This window comes from Marmota monax, unplaced genomic scaffold (assembly GCF_021218885.2).
Source record: "Marmota monax isolate L192 unplaced genomic scaffold, Marmota_monax_Labrador192_F-V1.1 WCK01_AAM20220418_F8-fsc00043, whole genome shotgun sequence".
NCBI classification, from domain to species: Eukaryota; Metazoa; Chordata; class Mammalia; order Rodentia; family Sciuridae; genus Marmota; species Marmota monax.
In genome coordinates, this window is record NW_026691982.1 from 9373428 (window position 1) to 9398806 (window position 25379).

The 25379-nt window shown below is 35.3% G+C and overlaps 1 protein-coding gene across 2 annotated transcripts in view; it reads left to right on the forward strand.

Annotated features, from left to right (window-relative positions):
* The first annotated feature begins 774 nt into the window (after positions 1-774).
* Positions 775-25379, forward strand: part of Zmym2 (zinc finger MYM-type containing 2) — a 69312-nt gene continuing 44707 nt past the window's right edge. Inside the window, exons 1-5 of one of the 2 annotated variants that reach the window (XM_058580613.1) lie at positions 775-3883; positions 19135-19636; positions 19898-19991; positions 23314-23599; positions 25151-25316. In XM_058580613.1, the coding sequence (XP_058436596.1) occupies positions 19145-19636; positions 19898-19991; positions 23314-23599; positions 25151-25316 (1038 nt within the window). In that variant the 5' untranslated portion in view covers positions 775-3883; positions 19135-19144. Of the gene's footprint in view, positions 3884-19134; positions 19637-19897; positions 19992-23313; positions 23600-25150; positions 25317-25379 lie in introns of those variants that run through there. The other variant, XM_046447616.2, reaches the window with a different exon arrangement.

Sequence of the window (25379 nt, forward strand, 5' to 3'; positions counted from 1 at the left end):
CCTGTGTCTCCAGACAGTTTTACATTTCTTATAGAAGAAAAGCTCTGCTTGGTTAGTGTATCCCCCATGAAACAAACTCCTGATTTTTTAATTCTATGATTTATCTATTAGTATGTCACATTTTTCATCTCAAATGGTCTTACCCAGCTGTGTTCATCTTGCTTTTCTTCTGGACTTCAAGTTTCATTTACCTTTCTCTTTCATAACTTCCTTACCATTTAAAAAAAAGAATACAGGTATAATAGCATCGAATTTTTTTTTTTTTTTTTTTTTTTTTTTTTGTGGTGGGGATATTGGGGATTTGAACTCAGGGGCACTTGACCACTGAACCACATCTCCAGCCCTATTTTGTATTTTGTTTGGAGACAGGGTCTCACTGAGTTGCTTAGCGCCTTGCTGTTGCTGAGGCTGACTTTGAACTCAAGACCCTCCTTCCTCTGTCTTCCTGGTTGCTGGGATTATAGGCTTGCACAACTGCTCCTGGTGCTTAGTATCTAAATTCTTAAATCTGATTATGCTGTGCTTTTAGAAAGAGAATATTTGTGAATTTTAGTAAATTTTGTGAGTCTATGAGATCATGGGATGACAATAGGATTCTAGAGACATGTTCCCTTTCATGTGGAAAGGGAACTAGTGAGGCCTAAGAAGATTGGAAGGCTAACAACTTTTACAACTTTTTTTTTTTTTTGTAGTTTTTCTGCCTAAAAAAGAAATCTTTTTTTTTTTTTTTTTTTTTAAAAAAAAAAAAGCCTGAATATTGCCTAAGAGATTTGTAGCATGACTTGTTTGGAGTTAGACAGATTCAAGATAAAATATGCCCTGCTTATGAAGGGGTTTTGGGGTGATGGGAGTGTTCTGAACTGGATTGAGGTGATGGGCCTATAAGTGTATATATACTAAAATTTATCAAAGTTCTCTCTCTCTCTCTTTAATTTTTTTAGTTGTAGTTGGACATAATACCTTTATTTTATTTATTTAGTTTTATGTGGTGCTGAGGATCAAACCCAGTGTCTGTCACATGCTAGGCGAGTGAGAGCTCTACCGCTGAACTACACCCCCTGCCCCACAAAGTTCTCTTAAATAAAGTTTACTCAATGTAAAGTATGCCTCAATAAAACTATTAAAAAGCAATTTTACTCTTAACACCAGTTGGTAATTTTAGGCAAGTCATTTAACCTCTGAGCTTCAGTTGACTCATTTGGAAAATGAATAGAGTAATGCCTTTTTTCCTGAGATTGCTGAGGTAAGGATAAAAATAGTATGGGGAGCTAGGGATGTAGCTCAGTGAGTGGTACGGTGCTTGCCTTGCGTTCTGTCCCCAGAACTGGAAAACAATGTAGTAGGTGACTAATCAGTAATACTCAATTAATAGCGGCTACAATTAACCAAATATCATGAATTTGTTGCCACCACTGATGCAGTAAATTTACAGTATCTCTGATGCAGTAAATTTACAGTGTCTCTATTGGTAGTTTCTAGAATGATTTACATCTTCTCCAACTTCCCTCTGCTTGCTCCTTTATTATAGTCTGAATGTATGGTTAAGTGTTGTCCTTCAAAATTTCTGCATCCTTTTCAAACTTAGATATCTTCCTCTTCCTTTTTTAAAAATTTCTTCTTAGGGCTGGGGATATATAGCTCAGTTGGTAGAGTGCTTGGCTAGAATGCACAAGGCCTTGGGTTCAGTCCCCAGCACCAAATAAACGACAACAAAAAAATTTCTTTTCCCCATACTATTTGAAAGAAATCCATTCTCAGATTTGCGCCCTCAACATATACCAAATCTACTCTTTTGAAGTCATTAGTGACCTAATTGCTAGATCTTTAGTTATTGCATTTTGGTCTTAATTCTGTAACATTTGAAATTTAATGTTTTAGATTTAACATTCAAATTTGAAGTTTAATGTTTAAATTCTTTTGACTTCTAGAACTTTGAATTTTAATGTAATCTCATACTTCTGACCATTCCCTTCACTTCATTATATTCTCAAATGTTGTTAATGCCTTTATTTCTTAGCTCTCTCCTCTTGAACTTTGTAATCCATTGTATTAGAAAACAAGGAATTTATTTACAACATAATTTCTTCCTATTCTTCTTCTAGTCCAGATTAATTTTTCCTAAAGTCCATTCTTATTACATTACTTATTTGGAAGAAGTTGAGGGATTTGTGTTGGCAAGTGAAACAAAATACGTACAGCTTCAACTTTAAAACCATTAAAAAGAAGAAATTCTAGCTGGGTGTGTACACCTATAATCCCAGTAGCTCAGGAGGCTGAGGCAGGAAGATCTCAAGTTCAAAGCCAGACTCAGCAAAAAGCGAGGTGATCAGCAACACAGTTGAGACCCTGTCTCTGTAATAAAAAAATACAAAATAGGGCTGGGGATGTGGCTCAGTGGCCAAGTGCCCCTGAGTTCAATCCCTGGTACAAAAAAAAAAAAAAAAAAGAAATCTGGGCTGGTAACAAAGTTTAGTGGAAGAGTGCTTGCCTAGCATTTGCAAGGCTCTGGATTCAATCACTAGCACCAAAGGAAAGAAAAGAGAACTCTGTTAGGAAGTGGTTGGGGGGGAGGTAGGTAGGCCCATTTTGGAGAGAGAATCATGTAGATGAATGAATGAATATGAACAACAAAGTGGGGCTGGGAATATGACTCTGGGGTGGAGTGCTTGCCTAGCATGCAGGAGGCCCTTGGCTCAATCCCTGACACTGCAAAAAAACAACAAAACCCCCCAAACAATGAAGTATAACAATCAGTATGCATAAATGAGCAATTATATCCACATAAAAAGGACAGTTCTTGATATTTTGGTTATAAAAATAAAACACCTTTAAAAATTCTGAAATAGTAAAAGGAGTATATGACAGAAAATGTAAGTTCCCGCATAATCCCATTCTTCTTGAGACCTGTGTTTAAGATTTTTAAATATATTCTTTGGTGTTTTTCCATGTTCATTGTACTAATATTTTTCATATATACTGTCAACTATCAACATTTGATAACATATGACACGGTCTTGCATTCTTGTAATCATTGCCTTCCCTTCATGTTACAAACATTTTCAACTGATGGTTCAGTTTTAAAATGACCGCTATGTTAGAGTAGCTCTCAAGTTTCAATTCTATTTGATTAGGAGATAATGTGGTTTAGTGAAAGAACGTGGAGTTTAGGTACAAATTTTGAGTTTGCCACTTGAGAGCTGTGTACCCTAGGAGATTTACTTTATTATAGAGAATAATTTATTCACTTGCATAATAGGATAATAATAATAATAATAATAATATAATTAGCACTTACAACATGTATTTCAAGGTAGTTGTAATGAGATTGGTATCAAGCATATCTTTTATAAATGGTAGTTGTTATGACTTGTCATTAAACTCTTGAAAAGTAAAACTCAAGACATGAAGAGATTGAATAAAAGGGGTAAGTGAAAAATGACTTAACTGTCTGCTTCAAGTTCATTTTAAAGAGCTTTAAGTATTTACTGGATAATTAAACAAACTGCATTGAATTGTAAATAATAAGTAGGATTGTTTCTATACTGAAATTTGTTTATTAAAGGAAAAGTTATTTTCTTTGGTTTAGTTTATATTCTGTTTGTATTTCTTTGATTTTTAAAAGCAGTGAAATATCTGAAGAATGTGACTTGAGGAACAAATGCTGGCAAAAACTGTTTTAGTCTTATGAATCAGAGGCAATAGATTTTTACATAATAGTAATCTGTATTGGAGAAGTAATTTGTGTTGGAGAAATAGATTTTTAGTATACGAAAGCCTAGCCTTTTTAAATCTGTGATCTCATTTGCTTATTGATGCAAGTATTGTTGTTTCCTTAGGTTAGATGAGGTCTTAATCATGGAACATTCGAAGTCACATAAAGAAGGTAAAGTTTTTTTTTTTTTTTTTTTTTTAAGCCCTCAACACCATCATGTTTAATTAAACATCAGGGAAAATTGTAATAAAAAAACAGAATATGGATTTGTAATACCAAATGATCTTAAGAATAAATAAATGTTTTGATGGTTTATTTCCAAATTAACAAGTTGAAATTACTTGTAGTTTCTAAACTATGTTTGGAGAGTTCAATGTGGGTTTAACGTGTTGGATTGAGGGGAACAAATGGACAGGGTATAATAATAACCTTTTACCATGGATTAACTACATGTACTAACTACAATTATGTAGATTTATAGAGAAATAATAAAAAATCATGGCCAAAGACATAGGATACAGATATTTTTAATTTAGCTTATCTTTTAAGGAAATTATTCTAATTTCCTCTTTTATAATGGGAAAACTGAGGCTCTGGGGTGAAGTGCTTATCTTATAACCAAGAGGAAGGAAAAGAGAGTTCAGTGGGATTAAGGGAGGACTTAACTTCAAACCAAAACAACAACAATAAACTCTGAAAAACAAAGAACAATAAAAACTCTACCTTAAATGGTTGTTATCTCTTTTATGGAAAAAATAGTCATTTAGTAAATATTGGCTAAACACTACATTAGTGCCGTAATGAGGGCAATGAGAATACAGGTCTTTGTCTTTATGGAGCATGCTATCTAATGGGGAATACAGATTATAAATAAGTAAGTGTATTACAAATTAGGTTAAGTGCAGCTGAGGAAATATGTATGATAATGTGAGAGTGTAATGAGGAGATCAGATTTTATCAGTAGATGGAGTATTTGACACAGATATTTGAGAATGACATTTAAGCTGAGACTTAGAGAAATGAGGAAAGGAGCCTTTCAGACAGAAGAAGTTTAAAGGTCCTGATAATGGGAGGAACTTTGATCCATCAACAATTCAAAAGAAAGAATAGTTTAGCTAAGCTTAATAAAAACAAGGTGAGGAAGAAGAGTGCTGAAAGTGAGCCTGGATTGTAGGTAGGGATCAAATAGAAGTCTTAACACTTGGAGAAGAATTACAGGTTTTCTCCTACATGCACTGTAAAGCCATGTAGAAAGTGAATGATGTAGTCTGATATAATAAAAAAAAAAGTCTTTTAGATAGTCTGGGGAATATAGAAGGTAATGTCAGTAATCCAACAGAAAAATGATGGCTCTCCAATGAAAAGAGGTATTAGTAGGAGATGGGTAAAAGTGGATAGTTTCGAGATTTATTTTGGAGGTCAGATAGTACTTGGTGTTGGTGAGCTGAAGTTGAAGAAAGGAGAGGAAATTAAGAATGATCTTCAGATTTTTGGTACGGGGAGCTAGACATATAATTTTCTGAAATGTCAAAAAATGGTATAGGTGAAGATACAGGGCAAGAGATCGAGTTAATGAAAAAATAGAGGGAATAGGAAGTTTGGAGCTCGAAATATTTTGGGGTAAATTAAGGAGTCAGGGTTATTTAAGATATTAATATCACTAAGTCTATGACTTAGTGATACCTGAATAAATTGATTGACTTTTTAGATCAAAGAGTTTTTTTTACAGATTCTTTCATAACCCTTGTGTGGATTTTAGCTAAGTGTACATGAATTAAATGATTATTATTTGCTTCTAAAGCCTGAGTAGGATTGTTTTAGTTATCTTTTTTTGGAGGAGGGTATGGGGGATTGAATTCAGGGGCACTCAACCACTGAGCCACATCTCAGCCCTATTTTGTATTTTATTTAGAAACAGGGTCTTACTGAGTTACTTAGTGCCTTGCTGTTGCTGAGGCTGGTTTTGAACTCTCATCCTCCTGCCTCAGCCTCCCAGGCTGTTGGGATTATAGGCATGCACTACTGCGCCTGGCTTGTTTTAGTTATCTCTTAAAGATATGTTTTAAAAAAAAGTTTGTGGCGGTTGTAGCTCAGTGGTAGAGTGCTTGCCTGGCCTGTGTGAGGCACTGGGTTTGATCCTCAGCACCACATAAAAATAAATAAATATGTCCACCTACAACTGGAAAAAAGGTTTGTGGTTATATCGTAAGCAGTGTGAGGGCATAATCTGTTTGTACTATTATTGGTCCACTGATCCTTTTCCCCACTGTTCAGAGATTATCATGTTAGTGTTTAGTATTTCAAGTCATTTTTCCTTCATGTATTAATATGTAGTAATTTTGTGTGTATATATGGTTTTTAAATTTTTTTTTTAGGTGTTGATGGAAATTTACTTAATTAATTTATAAGTGGTGCTGAGAATCAAACATAGTGCCTCACACATGCTGGGCAAGTGCTCTCCACTGAGCTATAACTCCAGCCCCTAGTGTGTAGAATTTAAAACATGTATACCATACATATTTTTATGCAACTTGTTTATTTTTTCCCACTTGTTATATCTTACAAAGCTGCAAGAAGTATACTTATTTCTTTTGAGTCATGTGCATGTTCTCTAAGGAAGATTCTGAAAGTAGGAATTGCTAAGTCAGTATATGCATATTAATTTTGAATGTTCATCAGTTTCTTCACATTCTTCCCAACACTGCATATCATCAAATAGCTAATTTTTTCCTGATTTAATAATGTGTTTTATTAAAATATGTTCATCAATTCTTTGTTATATTTATTACGAAAACATTTTTTCAGTTTGTGTTTTCTATTATGTTAGTGCATTATAATTATACATAGTAGTGGGGTTCATTGCAACGTTTTTATACATGGATATAACATAATTTGCTCCATTTTATTTCCTTGGAACTTTCCCTTTTCCTCCTCCTTCCTTAGTGTATTATACATAAAAGTGAAATTCATTATGATATAGTTATACATACACATAGCATAATTTGGTTGATTTAATTCCTCAGTACCTCTGGTTTTTCGTCCCCCTCCCTTCTCAGTTTTCATGTTTTTAAACCTTCCTTATGGTATATGTTTGTTATGTTAACATTTTTAATGTAATGGGGAAAATTCATTTCAGTATTCCAAGAAATAGAAATAATTATAAGAAATATGTAAGACTTTATGGAAGGAAACTATAAAACAGTACTGTAGGGGATACAAGAAAACCTGAATGAAAGGATATGCATGTGTATGAATGGAAAGGCAGTAATAATGTAAAATCATTAATTTTTTTTCTCCAGATTAATCTAAATTCAGTGAAACCTTGTGAGGAAGACTTACCTTCCCTCTGGTTCATCCACACAGTTCTGTGTCCTAGAGACCAACCTCTGTTCTTTTCTTGGGTATTTATCCAGAGATAGTGTTTATATATTTGTTTATCCATTGTTTTGTACCATGTTGTTTGAACTAAATTTGTATATGAGATTGTTCCATATTCTCATATTTCCAGTTTCTTCATTGTTTCCAAACCTTCATTGTATTTCTTTGTCTTTGTCATCATTAATTTTACTAGTTGTTAATAATCACTTAGCTGGTTGAGATGGTGCAAGTCTGTAAGAAGATTGTGAGTTTGAGGCCAGCCTGGGCATATAAGCAAGACTATCTTTAAAATAAAAAAAACAAAACAGAATCATTTAGGTTCTTTAAATCTTTTGATTTTACCCTTTTTTACCTTTGTACTGGGGATTTAACCCAGGGGTGCTTTACCATTTTCAGCCCTTTTATTTTGAAACAGGGTTTTGCTAAGTTGCTGAGGCTGGCTTTGAACTTGCAGTCCTCCTGCCTCAGCCTCCCAAGTAATATTTCTTTCTTTCTTTTTTCTTTTTTTGCTATTATATTTAATTTTTTTTTTGTTTTGCAGTTGATTATTGTTATATTATGAAATATATGTGTTTGGATCTTTGTTTTCTTGGCATACACCTCATGGAATCTTCCAAAAGATTTTTTTTTTTTTTTTTTGATACACTAAGGAGTTGACTAGTGGTTGGAAGTCCCTAGGGGTAGCTTCAGGGTGGTGCTGGTCACTGGAAAGACCAAGGCATCTTTAGACTTTTCAGCCCCATTCTCCCCCATCTTGAGAGGGGAAAGAGGGATGAAGGTTAAGTTGATCAGCAATGGTCAGTAATTTAATCAGTCACAACTACTTAATGAAGATTTCATAAAACCCCCAAAGGATCTATAGACCTTCTGGGTTTGCCACTCCAGTGCCAGTGTGGAATCTCTATGCTCTTTCTGCATGCCTTGCCCTGTGCAACCCTTCATCTGTATGTTTTGTAATATTCTTCAGAATAAACTGATAAATGTAAGTAAAGTGTTGTCTTGAGATCTGTGAGTTTCTCTAGAAAATTAGTCACACCTGAGGAGGGGATGGTGGCAACTACAATTTATAGCTAGTCAGTCAGATGTACAAGTAAGTCAAACCTACAGCTTGTTTTTTTTTTTTTTAAAGAGAGAGAGAATTTTAATATTTATTTTTTAGTTTTTCGGCGGACACAACATCTTTGTTTGTATGTGGTGCTGAGGATCGAACCCGGGCCGCACGCATTCCAGGCGAGCACGCTACCGCTTGAGCCACATCCCCAGCCCCATACAGCTTGTTATTGGCATCTAAAGTGGTGGGTGGCAGTTTTGGGGACTGAGTCTCCCCTTGACCTATGAGATCTGATGCTATCTCTGGGTATATAGTACACTGAATCAGAGGGTTGCCAATGGTGTGTGGAACCCTGATTCCACCAGACATTTGGTCACAGATTTTGTGTTGATTGTTAAGTGACAGTATAGGAGAAACAGGTTTCTTTAGTTTTTATTTCATTAACTCAATTATTATGTTTGTAGTATTCCTCCCTCCCCTATGTAGTTGTCTTTGGTTTTTGTTTCTTATTTTTTTTTTTTTTTTAAAAATCCAGTATTATATACTAATATAAAACTTATCATTTTTTGAAATTATGGCATTTTCAGGTAAATGGCTAGAACTAGGAAACATCATGCTGAATCCTAAAAAAGCCAGTCCCCAAAAAACAAAGTCCAATGTTTTCTCTGATAAGTGAATGCTGATTCATAGTGGTGATGGTGGGGGGATAGGGAAGAATGAAAGAACTTTGGATTGTGCTGAGGGTAGTGAAGGGATGGTTGGGGCTGTGGGGATGGGAAGGATGGTAGAATGAGATATATAGTATATATTACCCTGTATACTATATTATTACACAATTGGTGTGACTCTGTACCATGTACAGCCAGAGGAATGAGAAGTTGTGCTTCATTTGTGTACATTGTGTCAAAATGCATTCTACTGTTGCACATAACTAATTAGAACAAATTAAAAAAAAAATAGAAGGGAGACCAGTAGAATAGAAGAAGGGGATCAGGAGGAGGTGGGCGGGGGGGGGAAGGGGAGGTACTAGGGAATGAAATTGATCAAATTTATACTGTTTTATTTTTCACATGTATGAATATATTATAACAAATCCCACTGTTATATATAATTATAATGTGCCAATAAAAAGGGAAAAAGATATATCATTTTTAGTGCCACATGCCTTGGGAGACTAAAGCAGGAGGATCACAAGTTTGAGGCTAGCCTGGGGAATTTTGAACCAGTATCAAAATAAAAAAGACTGGGAATATAGCTCTGTGGTAGAGCATTTATGTAGCATGCTAAAGGCCCTGAGTTTGATTTCTAGTATTGAGTGTGCGTTCGTGCGCACATACACAGTTACCACTTTTAAATGTATGCAGTTCAGCTTCATTAAGTACATTCACAGTGTTTGGCAAAAATCATTGTCTGTTTTCTAGAAATTTTTTTGTCACCCCAAAGAAAAACTACTCATTACAGTCTCTCCTTTTCCTAGCCCCTGGTAACCTCTATTCTATCTTTGTCTTTATGAATTTGCCTATTATAAGTACCCCATAAGTGAAATCATTTAGTACTCATCCTTGTGTTTCTGGCTTATTTAACTTAGCATAATGTTTTCAAGGTTCCATGTTATATATGTCAGAATTTCATTGATTTTTATGGCTGAGTACTATTTAATTGATACATAGATCACCGTCATTTTGTTTTGTTTATTTGTTAATGGAGACTAGGGATTTTCTAATTCTTTGGGGCCAGTGTGAAAAATGCTGCTCTGATCATTGGTTTACAGGTATCCATTTGAGTCCTTGTTTTCAGTTTTTTTTTTTTTTTTGGTATGTACCTAGGAGTGAAATTGATGGGATATATATTAATTCATGTATGAGTTTTTTGAACAATTGTTGAAGTGTTTTCCCACAGTATGTATTCATGAATAAGCCCTCTGGTTTCTAGACCTCCAGCTCTTGTTAACCTCCTCCCCTGACTTAGTTTCATGCTGATCCCTGATTTTACTTTATCATTCTGTATCATGTTTTTGTTTTCATTCATCTTGAAGTATTTCCTCATTTCCTTTGTGATTTCTTCTCTGGTCCATTTTTTTTTTTTAAGAGTTTGTTGTTTAATTTCCATGTTTTTGTGAGTTTTCTGTTTTTTTTTTCCCCTGCTATTCCATTGTGATTTGAGAAGATACCCAGTATCATTTTGTTCCTTTTAAACTTATGAGGACTTGTTTTGTGGGTAACATATGGTCTATTCTGGTGAATGTACCATGTGCACTTTTTTGGGGGGGGGGGTACTGGGGATTGAACCCAGGAGAATTTAACAATTTAGCCACATCCCCAGCCCATTTAAATATTTTATTTAGAGACAGGGTCTTGCTGAGTTGCTTATGGCCTTGCTAAATTACTGAGGCTGGCTTTGAATGCGTGATCCTCCTTCCTCAGCCTCCTGAGCTGTTGGGATTACAGGTGTGCGCCACCACGCCCGGCCCATGTGCACTTTTTGAAGAATGTGTATTTTGCTATTGTAGAGTGCTGAATATATGTCTGTTGTTCAAATCCTATTTCCTTACTGATCTTCTGCCTGGTTGTTTGTCTACTATTGAAAGTGTATATTGAGCTGGGTGTTGTGGTGCACATTTATAATCCCAGTGACTCAGGAGGCCGAGGCAGGAGGATCCAGAGTTCAAAACCAGCCTCTGCAATTTAGGGAGGCCCTAAGCAACTCAGTGTAAACCTTGTCTCCAAATAAAATACAAAATAGGGATGGAGCTGTGCTCAGTGGTTAAGTGCCCCTGAGTTTACTCCCTGATACCAAAAAAAAAAAAAAAAAAAAAAAAGTGGCATATTGGAATCTCCAATTATTTTCATAAAATTGTCATTTCTCCTTTTAATTTTGCTTCCATGTATTTTCAGGCTCAATTGTTAGGTGAATGTCTGTATGTCTAAAATTGTTCTAAAATCTTTGTCTAAAATTGTCTAAAATCTTCTTGCTGGAATGAATCTTTTATCAACATATAGTGTTGTCTCCTATCGTTTTTTTAGTTTAAACTTTGTTTTGTCTAGTGTTCTCATTTAGTTAATATTTGCATATAACATCCTTTTCATCTTTTATATTTTCAACTTCTTTGGCTTTAAAGTGAATCTCTTGAAGACAGTATATGAATATAACATTTTTTTTTTTAAATTCAGTGGGCCATCTCTGTTTTATATAGGGGAGAATTTGCTCTATTTACATTTATGCTAAATATTGATAAGGATTTAGCTGTGTCTCTTTTTTTTTAATGTCATACTTCTCATTGCCTCTTACTGTCTTCTTGTGTTAATTTTTTGTTGTTGTTATACCATCATGGTTCCCCTTCTGTGTCTTAAAATTATTTTCTTTAGTGGTTATCATGGGGATTAAAATGATTGTCTTAAACTTATAACAGTATATGTCTTAAATTTATAACAGTATGTTACAAATAATACCAATTGTATTTGAATAGTATGTACTGCTACACATTTCTTCTTTATTATTGTCACAGATTATATGTTGTGTTCATTAACATAAATTTATAATTTTTTTGTCTTTGCTTTTTAAGTCATTTAGGGGAAAAAAAATTATAACCTGAAGGACACTAAAGCTGGCTTTTTAGTTGATCTCTGTAGTTACCTTCACTTGTATCCTTTATTTCTTTTTATCGTATTGAGTTATTATCTGTTACGTTTTTCCTTTTTTGTCGGGGAGTGGGAGTACTGGGAATTGAACCCAGAATTTTGAGGATGCTAGCAAGCACTCTACTACTGATCTACATCCCCATCCCTTTTTATTTTGAGACAGGGTCTCACTAAATTGCCTAGGTTGGCCTGGAACTTGTTCACTTAATGCCTCAGCCTCCTGAGTATCTGGGATTACAGGCATGTGCCACCAGTGCATTTTCTTTTTTTGCTTGGAAGCCTCTCTCTAGTATTTTATATTGGGCAGATCTGTAGGAAATGAACTTCCTCAACTTTTGCTCATCTGGAAATGTCTTAATTTCTCCTTATTTTTGCAGATGATTATTATTATTTTTTTGCTTGATATAGAATTCTTGGTTTGACAGACTTTTTCTTGTTTGTGATTACTGGAATTTCTCTTCTGTTATTGCTGTGAAGAAGTGGTGACCTGATTTCTGTAAGTGTCTGGATGAGAAAATAAAAATTAATAAATGGATCAAGTCTCAGTAGTAAGTCTTCTGGTGCCACAGGAGAAGTTATTGCTGTCCAGAGAGGTAAAACCAAGAGAAATATCTTCTCTTGACTAATCCAAATGCATAGTACACAAATTTTGGTAAAAGGTTCTCACTGCTAACAGTGGGTCTCACTACATTGCTTAGGGCCTCACTAAGTTGTTGCCTGAGGCTGGCCTTAAACTTGGAATCCTCCTGATTCAGCCTCTGGAGTTGCTGGAATTATAGGTATACATAACTGTGCTGGGCTTAATGATGATTTTCTTAAAAGATTTCTTCCCTCTATTATTATCATTTTCACTTAGTTGAGTTTTTCTGTTTATTTCATCCCATATGTTGTCATTGTGAATATATCTTTCATGTTTTTTTTCTACTAAGTAATCCTTGGTTGTGTGTTGATAACTAAGAATGGATATCTAGGGACTGGGGATATAGCTCAGTTGGTAGAGTGCTTGCCTTGAATGCACAAGGCCCTGAGTTCAATCCCTAGCACCATATACACACACACAAACACACACACAAGAATGGGTATCTACAAGTAGTTTGGATATGCTGAGCCTTAGTTAGACTATTATTATACTCCTTTGTGGATGATCTCCGAGTTTTTTTTTTTTTGTTTGTTTGTTTGGCAGTTCCCATTATTGGTATCTTGAGGTCTTTGTTAAATAGAAATCATATTATTTCCCTGAAAAGAGTAGGAAACTACTAGAAGTAGTTTCCTCTGTGAATATATGTGTGGCTAGGGTTTTAGGTAGGAGTTAGTTCAGAGCATCAGCACTATGTATAGGTTCAATTTATACCCCATATTTATAGGAAGTTAAGTACTAAACTATATATTTGAAATTGTCTTGTTCAAAGTTAGTCTTGTACTTTTCCACATGATTAAATGTCTAGACTTATTTGAATGGGGTAGGAATCTAGTTACCTGTTTTTCTAGTAGCTTTTGCTCAGTTCTGTTAGTTTAGCTTTCTTAGGTATGCACATCTCCTTTGCAAAGAAAATGCGGCTGGTTTCTGAACCTATCCAGGATTATTTTTTGAGCTATTGCCTCATTCCTCTGAAAATTGTTATGTCAGTTTTGATACTGGAGAAGTGAATGTTAACTGTAAGTTCAGTTTATTTGTAATTGGGTCATTTAAGAACTTTTGTTAGTGTAGATCCAGGATTTATCTTTTTCAGGCCTTTGAAATCATTTACAACCATCCTTCTGTGCTTTCTCCCTTTCAAAATTTAGGCTCCTGAATTCTCTCTCTCTCTTTTTTAATCTTATAGTAAGTAAGTTTAGTTTGGTTGTTCAGTAAGTCTAGTTGGCTTTGGATGGAACCAATTTTATATTCAGTTGACCATTCTGTTAATTTTTACATATTAATTTTTTATATAATTAATATTAAACTATTTCATTAGTTTCCCAGGAAATTCTTTTAGATCCTTGAGACAAAGAATCTTAATTTTCACATAATGATGTTTTTCCTTTCAAAATTTTATATTATTCTCCTTTTTGAGTATTTGCATTTGCAAGTACCTCCAGAATAGTGCTGTATGGTAATAATAAAAGAAAGTCTTTGGGCTGGGCTGTATAGTTAAGTGGTAGAGAACTTGCCCAGCATGTACAAAGGCCCTGGGTTCTATCCCCAGCACTTAAAAAAAAGACAAGGATATTCTTTTGTTTTTGTGGATTTGTGGTTTGTGTGGATCAAACCTAGCACCATACTAGTCAAGTGCTCTGCCACTGTGCTGCATCACTAGCCCTTTTTGTTTTTACTAAGTTACCCAGGCTGGCCTTGAACTTGAGATCCTCCTGCCTAAGCCTCCTGAGTAGCTGAGATTATTGGCATGTGCCACCACATCTGTCATCTTTTTCTTGAGTTTAATAATAATGCTTTTAGTATTTCCCATTAAATTTGGTATATTCTGGTTTACTAGTTATGTATAAGTCTATTCCTACCTTTTTAAGGAATTTTTATTCTTATTAGGAGGGCTAATAAAGGTGTATAAAAATAGAATTTTTAAACTGGGTGCGCTGGCCTACTATAATCCTAGTGGCGCTCCGGAGGCTGAAGCAGGAGGATCTCAAGTACAAAGCCAGCCTCAGCAAAAGTCAGATGTTAAGGAACTCGTGACACCTTGTCTCTAAATAAAATACAAACTAGGGCTGGGGATGTGGCTCAGTGATTAAGTGCCCCTGATCAATCCCTGATACCTGCCCCCCCAAAGTTAAACTAAAATCATAGAGACCCGAACTCTAATATAGTGCCGCAAACATATTGAATAATACTCTTTGCTATACAGAAGAATTCACCTTAGCTTCGTTTGTAATTCTTTTATGGTACCAACAAAGCTTTTAGATAGGCTGTGAGAAAGTGATTAATAAATGTTAAGCACTTTGAAGTACTTTCTTTGTGATTTTTGTCTTTGAAGGTTCATAAGCTTTTATCAACAAGTGTTCAGATTTTCTTTTCATAAATATGTCACTATTTCTGTTTTAACCCTTACCTTTTTGTTGTTGTATCATGAGAACAATTTTGTGTTAATTGATTCTCATTGAAGCAAAATAAAGAACAAGTAAAACTTTGAAAGCACGATGATGATGAAATATTATAAAGAAACTAAAAATTAATTGGACAGTTACTGAAATTCTGAGGTACAGGCAAAAGTTGCCTGGTAATTATCAGGAGATAAGTGATTGTTTAGGAGTGTGCTAAGTGGCTTTCACATTCAGTTATCTCTTTGAGTTCTAAGAACAGCCCTGTAAACCATTCTTCCCTCCTGTGGAGAAAATTAAAGCTCAGAGAAGTGATTTGCTCAATGTTAAGTAGGTAATTAGAATTGAATTGAGGTAGAAAAGTGGCTAAGGGCTGGGGAGGTAACTCAGAGTGCTTGCCTAGCATGCTGAAGATCCTGAGTTTGATATCTAGCACCACAAGAAAGAAAAGTGACTAAATATAGTAGATTCTGTGTGGTTAATGATGGTCAACTTTTAATTGGACTGTTGTTTTAGGACATACTCTCAATGACATTTAGCAGTGACTAGATTTATTTGCAGTCAAGATTTGATTTTCCTTTCAGAGTTATGTTTTTTGTTTTGTTTTATAATTTTTTAAGTTAGATGGACATGATACCTTTGTTTTATTTATTTATTTTTATGTGGTGCTGAGGATTGGAACCCAGTGCCTCACATGTGTGAGGCAAGCACTTTCCAAAGAGCTACAACTCCAGCCCAGTTATGTTGTTTTGAGTATATAATTGTAGAGAATTAACTGTTTGGTAAGGAAAGATCTATTCTGTGTCTCTGTTGTGAGGAGACTAAACTCTCCTAGTAGCCACCAGAGGGTAACATTAGGTCAGTTATAACTTTTCTGTTCCAGAAATTGGTTTATTCTGTTTCAGGCATGCTGAAACACAGAAAGGATTGAAGGATCCAGATAACTTACACAATAAAAGCCTACATATCATAATATTTGTAGATTTAGGCTAAGTCTCAGTTTTCTGAAAATGCTGTGTTGGTCAAGATACTTCCTGCCTTATGAAGTGAATGTCAACTACAAGTTTATTATTTTTTAAAACTCTCTTTTTGGCTAGGTCCGTTGGGCTTGATATTTCTTCCTTTTGAAGCCTGTGTGGTTTGAATATTGATTTGGTTATTGTTTCATTGAGTGGCTACATCTTTTAAATTTAAAAGAGCTGCATATTGGCTTATATTATTGTTCAATACTTAATTGCATGTTGTGACAATTTAAATCCTGAGCTCTATTCTTCCTGGCTGTGGTCTTGGGGAGCTTTCTTCACTTTTGAGAACTTTTATTTTTTTGGGGGGGTGGGTACCAGAGATTGAACCCAGGGGTACTTAACCCCTGAGCCACATACCCAGCCCTTTCTGTATTTTATTTAGAGACAGGGTCTCACCAAGTTGCTTAGGGCCTTGCTAAATTGCTGAGTCTGCTTTGAATTCACATTCCTCCTTCCTCAGCCTCCTGAGCTACTGGGATTATAGGTGTTCACCATCACGCTTGGCTCAGTAACCTATTTTAAGCAATAGATGTTGGCTATGTTTCCTGCTACAGTAAAATGCAAACATTTATTTTAGAATTCTATGTTTTGTTTTTGGTGCCAGGAATTGAACCCAAGGGTGCTTAACCTCTGAGCCACATACCCAGCTCCTGACCTTTTTTTTTTTTTGAGACAGGGCCTTGCTAAGTTGCTGAAGCTGGCCTCAAACTTGGTGAACCTACTTCCTCAGCCTCCTGAGCTGTTAGGATTAGAGGGGCGTGCCACCACACCTGAGTGCCCCCACATCTGCCATGTTTTCTGAGGCCAGGGATATTTACTTGTTTTATTTACCAGCTTTTCCCCAGGTACCTAAAACAGTCTGATACATAATAGGTGCTCTGTTAATCTGTTGAATGTAATTATGAATCAGCTTGTTTGCTGTGGTGAATTGTTCTTTGCTTATTTCTGTGCCTCCTTTCGTCTTTTTCCCCTCCTAGTTTTTTTTTTTTTTTTTTTTGGTACCAGAGTCATTTAACCATTTAACCACTGAGCCACATCTCCAACCCTTTTTTGTATTTTATTTAGAGACAGGGTCTCACTTGAGTTGATTAGTGCTTCCCTTTTGCTGGGACTGGCTTTGAATTCAATATCCTCCGGTCTCAGCCTCCCCAGCCACTGGGATTACAGGCGTGTGCCCAGTTCCCCTCCTAGTTAGTTGTAGCAACATTGGCTTTACTCTTGTTAGTTATCTTTCTCTTACTATAACAAATACTGAGATAAATCAATTTCAAAAGAGAAGAAGTTTTCTTTTGGCTCATGGTTTTGGAGGTTTCAGTCCATGGTCGGACCATTTTTTTGGGGGGGCGTCCATGATGAATGAGGCATATCATGGTGGGAAAGTGGAGCAGAGGAAGCCGCTCACTTCTTGGTGCCTGAGAGGTGAAAAAAGAGCAAGGAAGGGCCTGTATTCTAGCGTCTCCTTCAAGGGTGTACCCCATTGACTTTAATAGGCTCCTTTTTTTTTTTTTAAAGGTTCCACCACCTCCCAATAGTGCTAGGGACTGGGGACCAAGGCTTCAACACATGGGCCCCCAATGACTTTAATAGGCTCCATTTTTCTAAAGGTTCCACCACCTCTAATAGTACTAGGGACTGGGGACCAAGGCTTTAACACATGGGCTTTGGGGGGCATTCAATATCCGAACAATAGCAATTTTTTTTTGCTTGAATCGGGCAACCTTATTCTCTTTTCATCTTGCAGGAACTTTTTTTTTTTTTGCCTGGTTTTCCCATAGTTCGATTCTTCTTGCTATTTCAGATTTCACTGTAAATGTCATTTGCTTAAAGAGTTGTTTCTCTGATCATCAAACTTCTGTTATCATTTTGCTTTTAAAAATTTTAAATTTAGCGTCAATCCCCAGCATTATTAGAAAAGAAAAAAGGTTGCTTAAAAATTTGTGATAAATTATGTGGTCCATAAAGTAGGAAAAATGCTATGACATTTAGTTAACAATTTTTAATACCTCATCATCTATTAGTCAGAAATTTCAAATTTTCAGAAAGATTGTTCTGTGCAGTTACATGGGAGCTAAGGAATACAAGAAAAAGGAATTAAAAGATGATGAGATAAGGGAAGTGAGGAATTAGATCATATTTTATTCATTGGATAAATGGGATAGATGTGTATTGAAGGATTATTTTTATTGTTAGTTTTTGGTTGTTTTCCCTGTCTAATTTGTGGAATGATTTACCTACATTTTCAGTAATAAGTTGATATAGAGTAAATGTGTACCCTGGAAAGGAGATAGTAGTGGTAGGACTTAACACATGGTTACAGAAAATTAGATAGTTTGTTTTGTTTTCCTGTAGAAGTTGACACGTAAGCTATATGAAATGGCTAATTGAGAAGATCACAGAATGGATCATTCTGTGAGCATTTTCACTTATAAAGAAGATAATCGAGGGGCTGGGGTTGTGACTCAGCGGTAGAGCACTCACCTAGCATGGGTGAAGCACTGGGTTCGGTCCTCAGCACCACATAAAGATAAATAAATAAAAGTATTGTTTTAAAAAAAAAAAGAAGATAAATCAGGTGTGGTGGTGCATGCCTATAATCCCAACTACTTGGTAGGCTGAGGCAAAGGATCAAATATTCAAGGCCAGCCTTGTCAATTTAGTGAGACCTTGTCCCCAAATTTAAAAAGGGCTGGATATAGTAATAGAGTCCTCTTGGGTTCAGTCCCCAAACTGAGGCTGGTGGGGGGTGGGGGGAGGGCAAGTACCTTTAAAAAATGGTTTTAGAGCCAGGTGTGGTGGGCACTCCTGTAATCCCAGGCAGCTCAGGAAGCTCAGGCAGGAGGATTGGGAGTTCAAAGCTAGACTGAGCAAAAGTGATGCTCTAAGCAATTCAGTGAGACCCTGTCTCTAAAATACAAAATAGGGCTGAGGATGTGTTTCAGTGGTGGAAGTGCTTTCAAGTTCAATCCCCAGTACTTCCTTCCCACCAAAACAAAGAAAAAAAAAAAAGATTTCCTGCTGGACATGGTGACACTCTCCTGTAATCCCAATGGGGAGAGCCTCAGCAATTTAGTGAGACTCTGTTTCAAAATTAAATCTAAAAAAGGGCTGGGAATGTGGCTCAGTGGTTAAATGCCCCCTGTATTCAATCCTTGGTACCCTACCCCAAAAAGAGGGATGTAGCTCATTGTTAAAGTACCCCTGGGTTCACCTCAGTAATTCCTCTGCCCCCCACCAAAAAATTGGTTTTAGTTTAATAACTAAGGTCACAGTCTGATGTTTTTATTATTTTTCCAACAGGTTCTTTGGCATGGACACAAGTTCAGTGGGAGCATTAGAACTGACTGAGCAGACTCCTGTTTTATTGGGAAGTACGGCCATGGCAACTGGTCTCACAAATGTAGGAAATTCATTTAGTGGTCCACCCAATCCTTTAGTGTCTAGATCTAATAAATTTCAAAACTCATCAGTGGAAGACGACGATGATGTTGTTTTTATTGAACCTGTACAACCTCCCCCACCTTCTGCACCAGTGGTAACTGATCAAAGAAACATAACATTTACTTCATCAAAAAATGAAGAATTACAAGGAAATGATTCCAAAATTATTTCTTCCTCAAAAGAGTTGGCTTCTCAGAAGGGAAGTGTAAGTGAGACAATTGTCATCGATGACGAAGAGGACATGGAAACAAATCAAGGGCAAGAAAAAAATTCCTCCAATTTTATAGAACGGAGACCTTCTGAGACTAAAAATAGAACCAATGATGTGGATTTCTCTACTTCCAGTTTTTCAAGAAGTAAGGTAAATTCAGGAATGGGTAATAGTGGTATCACCACAGAACCTGACTCTGAAATTCAAATTGCTAATGTTACCACCTTAGAAACAGGTGTAAGCTCTGTGAATGATGGCCAATTAGAAAATACTGACGGGAGAGATATGAACTTAATGATTACACATGTAACATCACTGCAGAATACCAACTTGGGAGATGTCTCTAACGGACTGCAGACAAGTAATTTTGGTGTTAATATACAAACATACACCCCATCTTTAACTTCACAGACCAAGACTGGAGTAGGACCTTTTAATCCTGGTAGAATGAATGTGGCAGGAGATGTATTTCAGAATGGAGAATCTGCAACTCATCATAATCCTGGTAAGCAGTGAGTGATATTCTACCTCATGTAAATGAATTAAAATTTTTGTCTAATTTTTTTTTATTATTGTAATTGGTACTACCTTGTTTAGATTCTTCATGTAAAATATGTTAATTCTGTTCTTTTAAGTTTGAAATTTTAACTAATAAGAGTTGTAAAACCATGTCAAGTATTTTTTTGCAGATTAGAAAATTAATCAGTGATTTATGCTTAAAAGATTATAATACCCTTTGCCTTTGGCATCTTAATATGTATTATTTGCTAGAAACTTTGTTATGTATTGTTTGCTAATAATTTTTACTAATGACTTAATATGTAAAATTAGGCAACAGAAGGATTAAGAACACCCTTAAAGAACAATTGTGTGATAAGTTGCATTTAGATTTGGTTCTATTTTCTCTGTGTTTTTATTATTCATGTTTTTTAAAGATTTGGCTAAAGTTTTATTTCCTGTCTTAACTTTTGGAGAAAGTCAAACACATATCCTCCTCCTCATTAATTTTTTTAAACCATTGTTAGGGGCTATTGATTGCACATATTTATACAACTTGATTAGTCCTTATATTTATTTTTGACTGCCTAATTTTAACTTTAATTAGCATTTTGCTAATTATTTTCATTTTTGAAGGCTGGCAGATTTTTTTGTTGTTGATACCAGAAATTGAACTTAGGGGTGTTTTACCACTGAGCCACATCTCCAGCCCTTTTTTATTTTATTTAAAGGCAGGGTCTTGTTAAGTTGCTTAGGGCCTTGCTAAGTTGCTGAGATTGGCTTTGAACTTGTGATCCAACTGCCTCAGTCTCCCAGTAGTTACAGGTGTGTCAACCATGCCCAGCAAGAATATTCTTATACATGTATCTTGGGATATTTCTTTCTTTAGGAATATTGTTGGGTAAAAGGGACCAATATCATCATAAGGATTGTATTCATGGGTTGGGGTTGTGGCTCAGACATAGAGTACTTGCCTGGCACGTGTGAGGCACTGGGTTCTATCCTCAGCACCACTAAATAAATAAATACATAAATAAATAAAATAAAGGTATTGTGTCCATCTACAACTAAAATTATGTTTAAAAGAAAAATAGAATTGTGTTCCTATTTACTCAAACTCATTTTTTCTTTCTCCCTTGGTACCAGGGATTGAACCCAGGGATGCTTTACTATTGACCACATCCCTAGCCCTTTTTATTTTTTATTTAGAGATAGGGTCTCAATAAGTTGCTTAGAGCCTCACTAAGTTGCTGAGGTGACTTTGAACCTCAGCCTCCTGAGCCTCTGGGATTACAGGTGTGCGCCACTGTGCCCAGCATTGCTCAAACTCTTATATAAGGAAATACTCATGAGAAAAATGTATACAAATATATTTCTTGCTCTTGCATTTATAGGCTGTTTTTATTCCTAATAGAGAATAATAAATTAAGAGTTATAAAATCTTTGCTATTTGTACTGATTCTTGGACAAATTGTGACTTGGACAAATTTATCTGCTATTCCTTTTTGTCTCTGTGTGGAATGGAGGGGTTAGACAAAGATTATGTTCCTTCTTTTTTTTTTTTTTTTTTTATGTTCCTTCTTTTTTAAAAATTGTTTTTTATTGCTGGAGGAGGTGAAAATGTGAAAGTAGGGGAGATGTAAAGGCTAAAATGTAGATAAAGGAAGCCATTTTATTATTTATACAGGGCTTACAGCTAAACTGAAAAAACCGAAAATGCCATTTTTTCCAAAATCAAGGGAGTAGATACCCTTAAGTTTAAGTAAACTTTTTAAGGTATGTATTAAAAGATAAGCGTGCAAAATTCCAGCATGCACTAAAGCGTAATTTTTGATTGAAGGCCTTGATTTCTTTGTAAACATGGAATTCCCCATTCTTTTATTGCTTGTTTTTCTTCTGTTGATGAGTACTTTTGCCTGTTTGTTAAAATTAGTCAGTTACCTTGATTGTAGCAAGATAGTCTTGGGATTCCAGAATGTACTTGTTTACTCTGAATAAAAGTGGTTTTTTTTTTTTGGAGGGTTGTTGTAGACTTAAAATCTGAATGGCAGTGTGTAGTCGCTTGAAACTATTAGGTTGATGGAATGGGTTGGAGTGTCTTCAAGCTCTTTTTATGTTTGTATTTCTTATGAAAGTACAGCTTGTATGTATGTATGGAAGTTCAAAATTCAGAAAGAATGAGAAGGGAAGAATTTGAGAGATCAAAATAGTAGCAATTAGAATTGATAGCTTAACATTTTCGAACTGAAGATAGGTTATAGTATTGGTTGTGTTATGACAGGGATTTGGAACAGGACCTAGTGTGGCAAGCTGGAGACTTCCTTCAGAGTACTAAAGAAGGTTAGCACGAAAGAGAAAATTGAATGATTTTTAATGAATTGACTAATTCATTCATCTAGTATTATTAGTTGCACATAACTCAGTTCTCTGTTGAACCTTTGTAGTTGTAATTTGTTGTTGGATTGGTCATTATACATAAGCTTAACTCCAAAATTTCTGTGTTAATCCTCTAACTTCTGAGATTTTGTGCTATATTTAGAGGTCATGAAACTAAATGTGTGGCAAAACTGTTCTTATAAAGATGTTTGGAAACTGGGTGTGTTGGTGCATAGTTGTAATCCCAGCACTTGGAAGGCTGAGGTGGATTGCTTGGGGCCAGGCGATCAAGTCAAGGCCTGCCCCCATCTCAAAAGAAATATTTGAAAATAATTATATAAGCCTTGTCAGACCTGTGTTTCATTTGTTAAAGGTCCTGTTTGATTAAAATTTCATTATATTTTCTTTATTTAAAGTAACATTCCACAAATACATGAATACTTCCTTCCTAATAACTAATGAATATTTGTTTTAGTGCTTCCTCTATGCTGGTCATTATGCTTTATTTCATGTATTATCTCTTTTACTATTTACCATTTGTATGAGGTTGGTACCATTTCCATTTTAGAGAAGAGTGAGACACATAATTTAACTAGCATCACAATTTTACAAGTAATGGAGCTGGAATATGAACTAGTCTTTTGTAAATGACAAAAATTATTATATTTTTTAGCATTTACATCATGTTTTGAAATATGTGTACATTGTGGAGTGGTGAAGTTGAACTAATTAAAGAACATGTTACCTAACATACTTTGTTGTTGTTGAAACACTTAAAATTACTAGCAGTTTTCAAGAATACTAAGCATTGTTCATAAGAGTCAGACTTGATGGTTGCTTCATTAACATTTAAACTTGTATACAATAGGAAGTCAAAACTATTTTTCTGATGTAAATTTCAATATGTATAAACACCTATTTTATTAATCATCCTTGTGCATTTTGTTTTTCAGATTCTTGGATCTCCCAGTCAGCATCATTTCCCCGTAATCAGAAACAACCAGGGGTGGATTCTTTATCACCAGTGGCCTCACTTCCTAAACAGATTTTTCAGCCTTCTGCCCAGCAGCAACCCACTAAACCAGTTAAAGTTACTTGTGCAAACTGCAAAAAACCTTTACAGAAGGGACAGACAGCTTATCAACGAAAAGGATCAGCTCATCTCTTTTGTTCTACTACCTGCCTTTCTTCCTTCTCCCACAAGCCTGCTCCAAAGAAACTCTGTGTTATGTGTAAAAAGTAAGGTTTATCTTTCAGCACAATTCTATGTGGTTGAATATTGATGGTGTAAAATTTTAAGAAAATTTTCAGTGAGTCTTGAAGGTGAATTGCTATGTTTTAAGAATTGGTAAGCTACTTTGAATCTTAAATCAAGCTCAGATTTGTAACAGCTTTGGAAATTTCTCCATCAAGCCCAGGTGGCTTATAAATACAGTTTATTACTTGGACTCCTGGAATTTGTAAACATACATGGTTATTTACATTATTTTGAAATTTTTGTGTGTTTGGTTTTGTGGTACTGGGGATCAAACCTAGGGCCTCACACAGGCTAAGTAAGTACTCTGCCACTGAATACATTATTAATTATAAGAATTTAGCTCCTTTTGGCAGATAAAAATGTTAAGCAAGCTGTTGTGCGGTGGTGCATGTCTATAATCCCAGTGAAGCTGAGGCAGGATGATCAAAATTTCAAGTCCAATCGTAGCAACTTAGTGAGGCCCTAAGCAATTTAATGAAATCCTGTCTCAAAAAACAAAAGGGCTAGGGATATGGCTTATTGGTAAAGTACCTCTGGATTTAATCCCCAGTACCCCACTCCCCCCGCCCCCCCAAAAAATAAGCTAAACGTGTGAACAGTTCTGTATTAAAATGGGTCAAATTTTATAGTATATTTAGATTGAGATTAATAAAAATCTATAAACCTTTGGGTTTTATATGTGTTTCTTTTGAACACATTAATCATCATAGTTTTTGGATTCAGGTACTAGATTTTTGTTAGCCTAGGAAAGACAGGATCCTCTCCTCCCTTTTTAAACTAGCTTTACTAATTAAAGATAACTGTAATATGGTATATTATATACAAGGTAAAGCCACATTGACATTTCTTAGTGCAGCCTAAGACTGTGATACTATTTTTAGATCTTGGAACTCTGGAAAAGGGTTCAGTGCTCAGTACATGTTTAATAACTTCAAATATGGAAACAATTAATTTATAGTTTTTATATTTCTTTATAGTAAGTAGGTTTAAATACTACAGTGGAGGGTTTTGGAATTCAGATTTTCCTCCTTTTAAAGGAAGGTTCATCGATAATGTTATTTCCTAATATTTCTAATTGCAGTGGGAGAGCTATGTAGAATGGTAGATAACATTATTTGGAGAATGGGGTTGTGCCTTTAAGCAAAAAAGATTGCAGTTACTTCTCTTGAATATATGTCATATTCCTGTCTCATGTTTTCTACTTACCCATGGGAGGATAATTCAATAAGTATATATAAACTTAAGTCTCAATAAATTAGTCCTTGACATTAATTCCATGGAATTAATAGCCACTTTTATTATTTCCAATATCTAAATGCCTTGCTACTAAATTTGGAGAAAATTGCACAGTAGCAAGAATTTAATAGTATAAGATGTTTTCACTTTTCAAATTTTATTGCCAAGAATTTATAAGTAGTAAAAGTGATTTCCTGGATACAAAAGTTGTTTGATTTCTGTGATTCAATCTATGGAAATGAAAACATCAGTTTTCTAATGGAATTTGACTTTAAGTTGTACCTTTTATTTTTCAGAGATATAACTACGATGAAAGGAACCATTGTTGCTCAAGTAGATTCAAGTGAGTCCTTCCAGGAATTCTGTAGTACATCTTGTTTGTCTCTTTATGAAGACAAACAGAATCCTACTAAAGGAACTCTAAATAAATCAAGATGTACAATCTGTGGTAAACTAACAGAGGTTTGTATTTTTATACTTTATACTTTAGCTGGGACTATTTTAAACTCCAGTAGCTATTATATA